We start from the raw sequence: 14,318 nt of genomic DNA, 5'->3' as shown, positions 1-14,318 counted from the left end.
TTTGTTTTTGATATCGACAGGGCAGGTAGCAGGTAGAGTGACATATTTTGACTGCATCATGGCCCGACATCTTTTGAACGTCAAAAGGGCATTTTATAATTGTCTGGAATACTGTTTGGCTTCAAACTGAGGTCACTTTGAACAATTCACTTATAAAAATACCTCTTTTGTTCTTAACTTTCTTGATATAAAGTTAATGATCACCCTGTTTTACTTTCTACGCCAAATTTTACCTGCTGCCAGTATCAAAAACAACAAGCACCTATCATACATACAGGGAGTATGGAAAGATAAAATCTTTTCGAAAAAAGATGATTTTTTGCAAGTTTATAATCACTTTTTAGGCCCAATTGGTAAACTTGCTTAAGCTTCAGGGTACGAAACAGCCACCCGTCAAGTTTTGTACTTGTAGTTCTAAAATAACATGGTCTGACATGTGCTTAAAAATTTAACACGTAAAATCCTATGTTGCGCGTTAAAAAAAACGCACTGTATATGTGTGCTGCAGATATGTGCAGCAGAATCTTATTCCTCAGATGCGTATAATTTGTACTTACTACCCACATTTCAAGTTGGAGATTTTTATTTCAGGCTCAAAGCTTCTCCTTTGCAAATTTAAGTACTATTTAATTTTTTTTTTCATTGGAAAACGCAAAACAGAACAGAATGGCCGCCTTGGAAGTCGCGCAAATCTACACTTTATGTGTCACTGCATAGAGTCCATTTCGGCTTGGCATCGCTCATAAATATTTATCAATAAAAATATGTAATATGTAATTGAAATTGTAGGTCTATTATGGGATTGTAGTAGATTCCAATTTTCAGCTAATAACCATATTTGAAGATGTAATAGAAAGTTAATAAGAAGGTGAGCGTTTAAAAACTCAATGGCCACATTCGTAAGAACACATCGATTTTAGTCACGAGACATCAATGTTGTTTGCTTACAACGTGTCATGTGACCTAATGGTCGGATCTCAAGTGATTTCTTTAAAGGAGTTGTCAAAATTCAAAAAGTTAGGTTATAAATAAAAACATAACCTTACAATTTAAGTTTAGGAAGTGAATAAAGTTAAAACATTTTTCTATTCGATTATCAATTTATCAACGTTGTCAGGCACTAGAACCAAATGTCTTGTACAAAAAGTCCCTTGGTCTTTGAAATAATAGCGGAATGTGGGACCACAAAGGCTCGCGTAGGCAAAATGACCCTTCCTCACGGTCCAGTGGATACACCGGTTTTTATGCCTGTAGGGACTCAAGTAAGTGTAGGAATCTTCTGCAAGGCCCCATTCTGATTATTTCTATCTCTATAGGGTACCTTAAAAGGTATGTTACCTGAACAACTCAAAGGCATGGGTCTTCAAATCATGCTTTCAAACACTTATCATTTAGGAACCAGACCAGTAAGTCATAACTCATTGCCCAATTTCTAGCTTTTAACCCATGATTTAAGGGCATAGGCATTCTAAATAAGGCTGGTGGTTTACATAAATTTATGAACTGGGACCGGAACTTGCTTACTGACTCTGGAGGGTTTCAAATGGTGTCCTTGCTCAAACTGGCTGAAATAACGGAGCAGGGAGTAAAGTTTCAGTCCCTGAACCAGCACAAAGATGAAGTAATGTTGACTCCAGAACATTCCATTGAAATACAGAATGCCATTGGTGCTGATATTATCATGCAGTTGGATGATGTGGTAAAAACTACTGTACCTGATAAAAAACGCATAGAGGAATCAGTTCATAGGTAACTTATTAAACTTAACACAACTTAAATAAATAGGCTTTACTATGTTATAGAACTACAAGATGGTTGGACAGATGTTTATCAGTGCACAAAAACCCAGATACACAAAATATTTTTCCTATAGTTCAAGGAACCTTATATGAGGATTTGAGAAAAATCAGTGTTGCTGAACATATCAAAAGAAATGTAAATGGCTTTGCTATAGGGGGATTGAGGTGATTTAATCACTTTTTTCTTTAGTATAAGATTAACAAATGGGTTACAATTTTAGTGGTGGTGAAAGCAAAGATGATTTCTGGAAAATAGTGCATTTATGCACAGATTTGTTACCTAAAAATAAGCCTATTTACTTGATGGGTGTGGGTTTTGCTGTGGATTTAGTAGTGTGTTCAGCTTTGGGGGTTGACATGTTTGATTGTGTTTTTCCTACTAGAACTGCAGTAAGACCCTTAATTTTTCTCTTGTAAATTAATTAAAATAATCCTATTAAGAGGTTTGGGTGTGCCTTATTGATGACTGGACAAATCAATCTGAAAAAGAAGTTGTATGCCAAAGATATGAGCCCAATTGATAGTGACTGTGACTGCAACACCTGCCAAAACTACACCAAGGCTTATTTACATGGAGTGGTGACTGATTTGCCTGTTGCTTGTCACTTACTTACTGAACATAATTTGGCATTCCAGTTGAGGTATAAAAGCTGATTTAAGAATGATTTTGCCGTTGTTTTGACATCAAATTTCAGACTAATGAAGACAATAAGAAAAAATGTGCTTGAAGGAACTTTTGCTGATTTTGTACAAAAGTTTATGCTTGGCATTCATCCAGATAAAAAGTACCCATCTTGGATACGCGATTCTCTAGCTTCAGTTAATATTAATTTACTTTACTAACATACTTGAAGTTACCTTTTTACTCCAGTATTTTTTACCAAAATTTACACTTTGTTTACCATTGTTATTGTAGTAGTGTAATAATTATTGTTATTGTACAGATTTTTTTTGTACACTCATTAGTATTGTGTACTAATTTAATCATTCCACTAATTTATACATTTTTTTTTTGTATTGGCAAGTTAATAAAATTTTAATCACCACTTGTATGCTTTAGGTATTTAAGACACAGTCTTATTAACAATGATAATATATTAGCACATTAGATATTACATAAAATCATCTGAATCATTCCCATCATCATATTTGTGCATATTATCAGAACTCATAAGGGAATTGTAGCTTTTTAGTTCAGCGTCCTCTTTCCGTTTTTTTTCTTCCTCTTCTTCCTTCTTTTTCTGTTCCCGCAAAAATTTCTTCTTGTCCTCTCGCTCTAAACGGTCACGTTTCTCCCGTTCGGCTCTAAAATCTACTTACCAACCTGATTTTTTAAGATATCTATTTCAAGACATATCAATTTCTTTCATCAGAAGAATTTGTATGAAAACACTGAACTAATAAAATTTATTATTTCTTACCTGGATGTTCTTCACGTTTTGTCTTATTCAGTCGATTTATAATATCGTTAACGCGTTTGGCCACTTTAATTCTCCTAACTTCACTATCTTTATGGAAAGCTACCTGTCCTACATCCATTGCAGCTGTTTTCTTTAAGTTGTTCCACATGGTGTAAACTATGTTGATATCATTCATTTTATTGCCCATAATACTGTTGGCTTTTACTAGCTGGGCAGCATCTTCTAATAGGGCAGAAGGAATGTCATCCAGAGTTTGACCCTAAAAAGTTTCATTCAGAATTAACTACAAAGATGTATGTTTTTTTCAATGATATTGACAGTGGTTCAAACTAAAAAGTGTAACTTAGTGATTACTTACTGGTTTCAGCCGTAAATATACATGGGCTGATGATACTTGATCCACATGGAACCAAACATCTTCAGGCCAGCCCCATCTGATCAAATCCTCATCTACGGTTAGCAAACAGGATAAAATCGTACAAAAACCACACAAAAAAGAGTAAAAACTCACTTTCATGCTTGTCGTTGCCCATAAAAAGCAAAACCGGCGGCGAGACCACGCTACTTTCAAAATAAAACACCATCGCATCAAGTTTAATAAACAATTAATAATATTTTAAAGCCTTTAGTTTAACCGAATATAAGGTTTTTAGGTGTGATTATAGTTGGTTTCAAAAAAATTGTAGGCACTAAAACATTCTTAACCTAAAAACCAAAACAAAAAATGTCTGATATTTGACAGACATTGGAAAAGTGGTCAACTGTCAAAATGTTGTTAGTTAGGAATGTGGGATGACTAGGGATGTAGTAAAACAAACTCCTCAGATTTTGCTGCTTGATTCTTGCTAAATTGCTGTTGCCAGTTTTTTAAAGTAATGGAAAACAATACATTTAAAAGTTTTGTTACCACATTACTAGTAAGTAACACTGAACAAATGAAACAAAACTCCTTCAGGCTCATTAATATTCATAATTGATTATACCATAAAACCTAATTTAGTTTCTTTATTATATTGTAACATTCGATTGACACATAGGTGGTACATGTCGCACACGCATTTTAGGGTACTGTCTAGGTGCGTAGTAGCACCGACAAATCGGAATTCGAAAAGCGAAACCTGTAAGGATCCGCTTTACTTGGGCCGGTCAAGGCGAAGGCGAGGTTTCATTTTCATTTAAGCGACAATGGCGAAAAAGAAATTTTCATCTAATTTTAATGGACCGGGTACAGACAAATGTCGCTTTCTATTCAGCATAAGTGGGTAATGCGAGTATTTGTAAATACGTAATGTGTGTGGGGTGTACAGTAATGTACACATGAATATTTGCTTTCCGGCTATAACACACCTTGTTGAATGAGTAATTTTTTAAAACCATCCTTCATAAATTAACCAGCAAATAAGTTTGCTATTATCATACAATTGAAGATATTAATCGACAAGAGAATTTTTTACAAATTTTCTTTTTATCACAGTCCACAGGAAACAGGGAGCGTTGTCAGGTGAATTTGAAAAAGTTTCAAATTTAATTATTTCCTTGGTGTGTAACTGAGAAAGTTATATTTTTATCTCCAAAAATGTCTTTAAACAGTGTAAAAGTGAATATTGAACCGGAAAATATTGGTGAAAGTGATAGTTACAGTATTGAAATAAGAACTATTTACAGCTTATAGTTTTCGTAACTTTACAGCCTTTCCTGATGGTGTGTGTATGAAGCAACATTTTGGCCTTACAGTCTGGCATCTTCAGACTACGTACACATTCACCCCAAAAATTGCTTGTTTTTCCCATACCAACACCTTTAGAAATATATTTTCTAGCAAGTTGTTGCAAAATTATATTTAATCTATATAAGAAAGACATATTTTGTCACGCATCTATGTTCATATACAATCACAAATCTTTGTTGTAATACCAGTTTGCTTTTGCGAATCGAGTAAATTATTAAAAATACGTTACGATCGCCGTATTGCATTATTTATTCGGATCATCTGTTTTAGATGATGTCTCACGATCTTTGAACGATTTAACAACAGGCAAATTACAGAGTGTACCTATTAATTAGAACTGTCCGAATCACGTTCTTTTTTTCATTACCTCTCACTGGCATTGTACTAGAAACCAGACATCCTCAGCATTGAGGTACATAAAAGGTAATTTCAGCACATCCCAATTAGCATTTTACATCAAAGTGCTACGCCATAAAAATTCAATTTGCTGTCCCGTGCAACCCAATTTGATCATCTTAAACGGAACAAACAGTACACATCACACCACCTCCACAAGAGGTAATCGATGATGGTGCCAAACACAGACACAAGGTTAGGACGATTTAGTTTGCTTCTCTTATTTTGTCGTCCAAAAGTGAATGTCCAGCCTTCGTAGACTGTTTGACACTGCAAATTGCAATTGCTTCGTTAATCAATTGATATTTTAGAGGTGAACAACCATATTTTGTTGGCGATATTGGGTTGAGTCATGTTTGATAATCCAACACTTCCAGATAAAATAGCAAAAGCAAATAGTTTATTGAGATTACCGTTTCAAAATAGAAAAATTAATTCAAGCAGCCAAGCATGCTGCGTTTTTCACGCTAGTTAATTTTTAACACATTTTTAAACCTTATGGTTAACCGAGTGATTAATATTCGGTTTTTTTTTCGGATTTAAAAACTACAACCAACACACTATTCGCTTTCTATAACCACACCACACTATACAATGGCATGATAATTCAAATTAAAAAGAAATAAATTGGTTTAAAATGATTAATTTTCACCAAGACAAACTGAAAGACTTTAGTTTTAAAAATTGACTTTCATACAAATCGAGAGACTTTAATATTGAAAATTTACTTGTAGACATAAAAAACTACTTTTTCCAGAATTTTTGACTACAAATTCATACATTTAAACCTTAAAAATTGACTTGAACACCAAATAGTGACTCTGAACTTATGAAAAGTGACATCAGAAGCTTAAAATTTGCATTTGAAGTAAGTTTTCATAATTTGAAGTTTCAATATTTTAGTCTTGAAAATAATCTTAGATACAGGACATTGACATGAAAATTGTCTTGAAAACTAACTTTTCCTGCTTATTACTTAGAATTCTGGACTATTTTTAGTGCTTCAAAACTGCTTTCAGCTTGGAAATCGAGTTTCAAGACTATCTTCACCAAGTTATGGACATAGCAAACTTAAAAAACAATGTTTACATTCTCCATAGACTTAAAATGTCATTCCAAGCTTTGTTACTATTAAATCGACTTCTAGACTAGAGAGAGACTAGTTTTTAGTGCTTTAAGGCTGTTTTCAGTGCCTCAAATCGAGTTTCAAGACTGTCTTTGCAAAGTTTTTGACTTATCAGGCCAGTTTCTACACTGTCCATAGTCTAGAAAATAACATTTCGAGTTTCTTCACTATTAAATTGACCTCTACACTCATAGGTGCAATAAATTGTAGCATCTCTAAGAAATTCAGACTGTTTTTAGTGCTTTTTAAGACTGAAAAATCAAGTTTAAGACTATTTCCAAAGGCCAAGTTTCTTCACTAATAAAAGAAAAAAAAATTTGGTACCAAATGCAATATTAGTCTTGAGAACTGATTTTTATAACAAGTTACTTCTAGACTTGTTCCAGTCCAGAAAATTGAGTTGTACACCAATTAAAGTCCTGAAAATAGACCTTTGGACTCTTTTTAGTCCTAGTAAAGTCAGTTAGTCAGCCTTAAATGTCAACTTTTAGATTATTTTTAGCAGTAAAAAATGAGTTTCATGCACAATACAATCTTTGCCTTGAATTCCGGACTGTTTTTAGTTCTTAAAATCCAATTTAAAACACTCGACCAGAATGGCAGTCTGAGAAAACGAATTATAAGACTATTTCTAGTAGTACGAGTAAATAGCAAGTTTGTAGACTATTCTGTACAAATTTGGACTCTCACAAGTCTTGAATGCTCAGTTTTACACTATAAAACGATTTTTTAAATTGAAATTTGGAGGACTGTATCTTTGGAGGAAACGTTTTTCAGAAAGTCAACTTAACATACACTTAAAACTGGACCACCGTGTATAGTGCAAAAAATGGCGCATGAAAAATGACTTAAAAAAGGGTTAACGGCCGTATCATTGAAACTGACTGACAAAATTTCGCCGACCGATTAATAATGATTGTCAATGGCACGTATATACCAGTTGCATACAATTAAAATGATCGAAATTTGTTTAAGTGAAACGCCTGCCGCATTCTTCGACCAACGTCATCGAAATCATTATACACAGGTAGACAATACCATTGTTCCTGATTTTTATCTGAAAGTGCTGGGAAATGATAAATGTGTGTTATGTAATGAAATTATTTGGAGCGCTAAAACCCCATTTTGGTGGTAAATGTTATTCAAATCCCCGTGTTCGAATAGACTCAAAAAAAAGTGTCCTGAATATTTTCAAATTTTCTAAACCGAAAAAATGTGCGTCCGCACAACGGAACAAATACCTCTCTCCTATGTTATTCTTAATAAGTTATGCAAATACACGAAATTGCCGTTAAAAGACTATAAGTAAAATTATCGCAACAAACTTCTGTGCATATGCGTAAAACAATAATTAAAAACCCATTGTAAATTATTTTTTTTAAAGTGCTTCCACCATAACATCATGAGCTTTATCTTGAAGTTTGATCAGCACTCAATTTTCACTTCAAACGAAAGAATCAAGGAAGATAATTAATATTCATAATACACCTACACAGTATAGTCTCTAATAACTTGTTTCAGTGGATTGCCTGCGGCTATTTTGTTGCACATATGAATTTGACCATATTGCACTTTTCATGTAATTATGATGGTCACCACAATTTATATTAATAATTTATGATCTTAGCCTTGATTACTTGAGTTGCCTCTCTAAGAGGATGTCCGTTCTTATAAGTGGTTTTATTGTGTTTAATTCCGTCTTCGTGAGTATTGACTATGACAAAAATTAATGAGTGAACGAATCTGCTTACCATACGATAAAAATTTATATTAAAAGCCGTCGAATGTGACGGAGCGTACGCCGGTCACCGGCACCTCGGCGCATCATCTTCGAAGGAAGAAGAAAACAAACGAGAAGAACTTGGAGGAGGGAGTCCATCATCAACGACGACTATACAGGTGCCCGATCTAGGCCAATTCCGAGATTGTGGGGATGTAGGCCGGCTATATACCGTGGGCAGAAGAGCGGGCCCGCAGTTTTTTCAGGTGTGCATGCCTGTGACCGTGTTTTGTCCGTTTAATTAAGGTAAGTCGTCTTCTTCATTTTTGTTTTGGTCTCTGTAATTCAAATCAAGAGTAAGTACATTGATCAAACTAGATCTCTGATTAGTTAAAATTAATTAAACTAACTAAGATCATCCTGGAATTTTAATATGCAACACGGTGTTATAAATGCATCTATGTTACGTAAATGTACAACTAGTTTTCACATTATTTAAATTGAATGCGTTATATCAGGTTAAAATGGTGAACTTTTACAAATGGCTTTTGCTCTTTTACCGTTGAAAAATTGGCAATTGAAGCTGATTATAGTAATTTTTACCCAGCCAGGTAAGAAACGTGAAGCAAGATGAATATATAGTCTGTACTAGGATAATAAAGAAAACATTGCACAATGTTTCTTCTTATATGCCCATATAATTACAATAAGGTCGAAAGATGAAGAAAAATTCACAGTTTCATAATGGTTTTGTTTAACATACAGGGAAAGAAAGTCTAGAGAATAATAGGTAAAATTAGCTAGAACCAATCTTCGTGCTTTGTTTTGACTTACTTTTTTACTTAGCGAAATACTATTTTTGGGGTACTCTATACCCTATACAAAGTGTCTCAAAACTCCACCATCTCTTGAAGGGCTGTTAGACCTTAGAAAATTAATAGTCATTGAAATATGGCGACTTTTATAAATTATATTATAACTGAGATCAATTTCTCTGTCAGTCAGACCTTCAAAGTTGAGTTTCACAACCCTTTGTGTTTTTTTCATCACAAACCACGAATACTACCATCAAACACTTTAGAATCATCATTCACACGCTCAATTAGTGGATAATCACTCGGTGTTATAATGTTTTGCGAGTGCAACAATTAAAACGACCTCTTCCCACTAATTTGTTGCATAAATTGCAAATATGACAGTACAAACAATTTGTAATGGCTGTGTAAAAACCATTAAATAATTAATTATGAATGTAGCACACTAGTAATAGTTCATTGCCCATTTGGACGGAAAAAACAAAAAATGACAAGAAAAAACAGTTTGAGGGTCAGACGAAGACAAGCCAGAACCTTGACGAATTAATCTCGTGACTTGATTACTCAATAAAACTTGTTGCTGACCTCTTCAGCAGCAAATGCATTGCAAGACTGCTTCAAGTCAGATAAGAGCGTAATTAATAAATTACCAGCGACCTTAAGACTATAATTTGTGCGTAATTAATATCATTCTAGCAGTATTATAAAAAAGCATACGTTGCTCAATTGAATTTTTTAATGAGTCTGTTTAAAAAAACAAACAGGAACCAATACAATTATAAATTCTACAAGCGTACACCAACGTAAAAAAAGAAATTTTAAATTTTGCCCTGGTAAAACAAAGTGAAATTTCACTTGAAGGTTAAAGCAGACATTCCAGGAGTTCCTCATTCCAGGAGGAAAAAAATGTTGCCAAGTCAGTGAGTGTCAATTCTTCAACTGGTGCACAAAATGTTACTAACTCACCCTAGTTATAAAGAATATAATATTTTTTATTTATAGTGTGACCACCCTGATCTGTGCAACATGAAAAACTAATCATAAAATTACCCAACTATATTGCAAAAATTGCGTCAGTAACCCATGTGGGTGCCTTCATTATGTTGAAATTATACATCACAGTACCAATCGCACTAATTCCCAGTGACTTATTGAAGAATCTTAATTTTGATGATTATTTGAAGATCACTTAACATTTTAGCATTTTCCCACCGGTGCACAAAGAGAGAAAATGCCAGGTAAATAATTAACGAAGAGTAAATCTTTGGCAACTTAAAGTAGCTCTTTGAAGAGTGGATGTTGAAATGTTAGTGCAATCCTAATGCAATCTGCAACAAACCGTGTAAAATAATTAAGCGAGAGCATTATTATGTGTTTACACACACAAAACGCAATTTGTTTGGAAAATATGTGTAATTTACTACTAGCAAGGACAATAATTATATTTTCACTCTTACAAAAAATTGAAACATCCAAATTACATGTTTCTGCTTAAATTGCTTTTATTAAGGTTGCATTACCTTTTTGATCTACGAGACGGTGCGAAGAAAAAAGAAACCATTAAACTCATCATGAGTATATAAAAAAAAAACTATATACCAACTGTCATGATGGGTAAAATTAATGGAAGGTTGTAAAGAAAAGATCCGGGTTATGTTCGACCATAACAATTTGGTTTTTTATGTCGTCGGATGGCAGAGATGAGTAAAAATCACATTAATTTGTATAATAATAATGTCGACATGCATTCATAGACTGTGAATGTTCACATTGCATTTGCGTAAATTTCAGACCAATCACAACTGATACATTAATTCGTACTTTAAACTTAATTTAGTGTGGTTTTACAACTTTCTCAACACGATTTATAACAAAACAAAAAAGTCCAAATAAAGAACATTTCAATAATGTCACTGAAGAAGACACTCTCGCTTTTACTAAACTATCTTTAATTAACATTGAATCGAGGTAATTAAACAAATCTGGTAATGCCATGTTTTTCAAACATTTTCACTATTGTGATGACCATTTGTGCTCTGCCATGGACGGAAAACAATCTCTTTTACTTGAATACAGTGTGGGTGAAAGTTTTCGGTTAAGTCATTTCAAAAAAAAAAAATCAAAACTGTACCATTTTTGGGGCTAATTGATTTTACATATTAGCAACTCATGCGTGTGTGTGATGGGTAAAAGTATTCTGGTTCGTAAAATGGCCTTGGCACTGATGACCCGCTAATCTAGATAATTTTCGTATTGGTACCCAATTCCTTGGTGAAGGTAGAAGCATTTTTCCTAGTCGATTAGTTTGAATTTTTGACTGCAAAAAATTGCATAAATTAAATGACTAAATTGCACTGTTGAATTACTTTGCCCGTTTTTGTTCAGCCCGTGAGAAGCGATGAAAGCTCGAACAATAATTGAAATTGAATCGTTTCCGGTTTTTTTCGCACGATTAATCAAGTACAAAACAAGTTTTTAACATAATACACGATCAGGTTACTCAATCGTTTGATTGTTTTCTATACAGAGAAATCTCTAGGGAAATGTTAAAACTCTTGCTTGTTTTCAACAAATTTATCTTTAAACTATATTTACAACTACATTGAAAACCCTTCCTAGAGACACTAGCAAAACTAAAAAATTTCATATTTAGTAACTTTCAGCGTCACAGACACACTGTACAGATTTATTATGGATAGTACATAATCGTTGTTAATGTGGATAGGAAATCGATAATTTGCGGTGTTTTGATAAATTGAAACGTGACACGTAATAAGCAATACTCTACGGAAAAATTACTGTTAATTTCCGGGGTTAAAGAAAGTGAAACTGAAGGTCATGAGATCTCTCTTCTCTCCAAGAAATGCCATATTGAACATAACAGAAACTATAGTGATCATTACTGTTTTTCGTTTGTATGGTAAAAACGTGACAACTATCTGCACCGCAAAGAACCCAATATTAGGATCGTTTTCACTCTTTTGTTTTGTCGCGTTGTTAACGATGAGGTTCGAACATTATTTAAATACCTACCGCAATTTTTATTTGCGCTGTGAGAAAGTTATACCGAATGCGGTGAAACCAGTTTTTTCTTCTCTATGCAGCACAATCGATCGTCTTACCGATTATAGGATTATTAGCATAAAATGATGCTGTGATTCTTTTACAGAAGGAATTTCAATAAAAACTTTCCATTATTTTAAATTGTTGTGTTCCCATGCAGTCTTAGGCCCAAAATAAGCTTCCCTCACCCTCAACACAGCAAAAGTTTGTTTGAAACCACTCAAATCTCTATAAAATTTTCTATTACGTTTTAATAGAGCTAATCCCTAGCTTATACACGTTTACATTTATTAGCCAATTGATCACAACTATTAATAAATTGATCGTTCATTGAATGCAATAGAATTTAAAAAAGGATTACTCCAGACAATCAATCTAAATGGCTTAAGTGTGGCATGACACAATAGTTGTGAATTTTTACCTGCATTAGTTGATGTAATTAAAAACAAAGCCATCACCATCATCATTACATCCGGCACACCCATTATCAGTGGCCGGCATTCCGGCTGGTCTCCAAAAGGCTGACACCGATCACGTCAACTGGGTCACCACCTGACCCCGACAATGTTTTTCGCGGTCGATTAGTATATTATTCTCGCCGCTTTATCCGGTCTTCGCACAGGTGCAGACCTTCTTCATCATTATCATCAGTAAATGAGAAAATGCCGATCTAGAATCCAACAAGATCGGATACAGTGCGAACAAAGAATAAGTCCGCACCAACCATTCTAAGAGTAATATATTGTTTCAGTAGCTAAAATGATCAAACACATAGCGCTCCTCCTTATGGGGGCCACTGTCATTCTAGCCCAAAGACGATTGGCCCTTCCAGATCCTCGGAGCTGCGCCAACCGTAAGTACAAGAACGTCAAAGTGGACTATTAAAACTATTTCCAATCCCCATGGTGACTTTCAGGGGTACGTCACGCAACTTACAGAGACGCTAGAGGGGTAACACACTCCTACTTCTTCAGTTGGGAACATTCTCCAACCAGGAACCTGGAAGTGGATTGGTTGGACGCTAGGAACATCTGCAGAAGGCATTGTATGGACGCCGTCTCCCTCGAAACACCTCAAGAGAATGAATTTGTCAAACAGCGGATCATTCGAGGAAATGTCAGGTAATGACTCAAGTACTTATACCTTATGCAAATTTGTAATAATAATGATTGTTCCCAGATATATTTGGACGTCAGGTAGGAAATGTAACTTTGCCGGTTGCGATCGCCCAGATCTGCAACCCCCTAACATTAACGGATGGTTCTGGAGCGGTTCCGGTGCCAAAATTGGACCAACCACTCAAAGAGGTTCTGGAGACTGGAGTCTTACTGGAGGATACGGTCAACCTCAACCTGATAACAGAGAAGCAGCACAGGTAATTTATGATTATGTGGCATAAAATTATTCAGTATATATTCGTAATTATAAATACGCTTTAAAAAGTAGCAAGTGTCGTTGCACTATTTTGTCATTGCACTATTTGGCAACTTAATAACTAAGAAATTTATGGTTTTCAACCTCCATTTACGTAAACAGTCGAAAATCTCTTAATTTATTGATTCACGCCAAAATACCAGAAATTTAACAATATGGCGGGTTATAAAAACGTGAAAACCAATTTATAGCCATTCAAACCTGATAAACTAATCCATTTTCAGGGAAATGACGAATCTTGCTTGGCAATTTTGAACAACTTCTACAATGACGGCACCAAATGGCACGACGTGGCTTGCCACCATCTCAAACCATTCGTATGCGAAGACAGCGAAGAACTGTTGAACTTTGTGGCCTCCAGGAATCCAGGAATTCGTCTATAAGTTTTTTTTTTCAAAACACCAAACTAAGATTTGACCAAAATTAGTACCTTATCAGTTTTAGAAACATTTGGTTGTAATTACACACGACCAAAGGCAAAAAGTATTTAGAAATCAAAGGTTTATCTACAGTGGTGTAAAACTTCTTTACTATCGCTTTCAGTCTTTCCTTTTTCTCGCTTGTGAATATTGCTTTTCATTCTTTTCTACACTATCAAGTAGTTGTATGATGTATATGTTTAAGATTTAGATTTTTTGGTATTAATAAACGCTATTTATATTTCCAAGAATTGCAGTTGTTTCATTTTATTAAATCTTTACATCTAGAATGACTGTGGATAAGTGTAATTGATTAGGACGAGCAGTAATTACCGTGTAAACCTCATCAAGCGTAACAAACTTTCAAAAGGAATAATATTAAACATTCTAATCTGT

The 14,318-nt window shown here is 34.4% G+C and overlaps 3 protein-coding genes across 3 annotated transcripts; 2 read left to right on the top strand and 1 right to left on the bottom strand.

The window, feature by feature from the left end:
- Positions 1-1,041: 1,041 nt before the first annotated feature.
- Tgt (tRNA-guanine transglycosylase) lies at positions 1,042-2,845 on the top strand. The gene is made up of 7 exons (XM_081987009.1): positions 1,042-1,262; positions 1,317-1,406; positions 1,457-1,749; positions 1,803-1,964; positions 2,021-2,189; positions 2,241-2,440; positions 2,495-2,845. The coding sequence occupies exons 1-7, from the start codon at positions 1,131-1,133 to the stop codon at positions 2,640-2,642; spliced, it is 1,194 nt and encodes a 397-aa protein (XP_081843135.1). The 5' UTR covers positions 1,042-1,130; the 3' UTR covers positions 2,643-2,845.
- A 31-nt stretch (positions 2,846-2,876) lies between these two features.
- On the bottom strand, positions 2,877-3,954 carry LOC145733984 (coiled-coil domain-containing protein 25). The gene is made up of 4 exons (XM_081987033.1): positions 3,732-3,954; positions 3,579-3,670; positions 3,221-3,479; positions 2,877-3,111 (listed from the first exon to the last, which is right to left on the bottom strand). Exons 1-4 carry the CDS (start codon positions 3,802-3,804, stop codon positions 2,912-2,914), a joined length of 624 nt encoding a protein of 207 aa, XP_081843159.1. The 5' UTR covers positions 3,805-3,954; the 3' UTR covers positions 2,877-2,911.
- A 4,324-nt stretch (positions 3,955-8,278) lies between these two features.
- Positions 8,279-14,173, top strand: LOC145733982 (uncharacterized). Its single transcript, XM_081987030.1, has 5 exons — positions 8,279-8,497; positions 12,821-12,922; positions 12,986-13,190; positions 13,249-13,444; positions 13,728-14,173. The coding sequence occupies exons 2-5, from the start codon at positions 12,829-12,831 to the stop codon at positions 13,884-13,886; spliced, it is 654 nt and encodes a 217-aa protein (XP_081843156.1). The 5' UTR covers positions 8,279-8,497; positions 12,821-12,828; the 3' UTR covers positions 13,887-14,173.
- The last annotated feature ends 145 nt before the right edge of the window (positions 14,174-14,318 follow it).

This window comes from Ips typographus, linkage group LG9 (assembly GCF_016097725.1).
Source record: "Ips typographus isolate SLU linkage group LG9, UJ_Ityp_2.0, whole genome shotgun sequence".
NCBI classification, from domain to species: Eukaryota; Metazoa; Arthropoda; class Insecta; order Coleoptera; family Curculionidae; genus Ips; species Ips typographus.
This window is presented reverse-complemented; position numbering and strand designations above follow the sequence as displayed.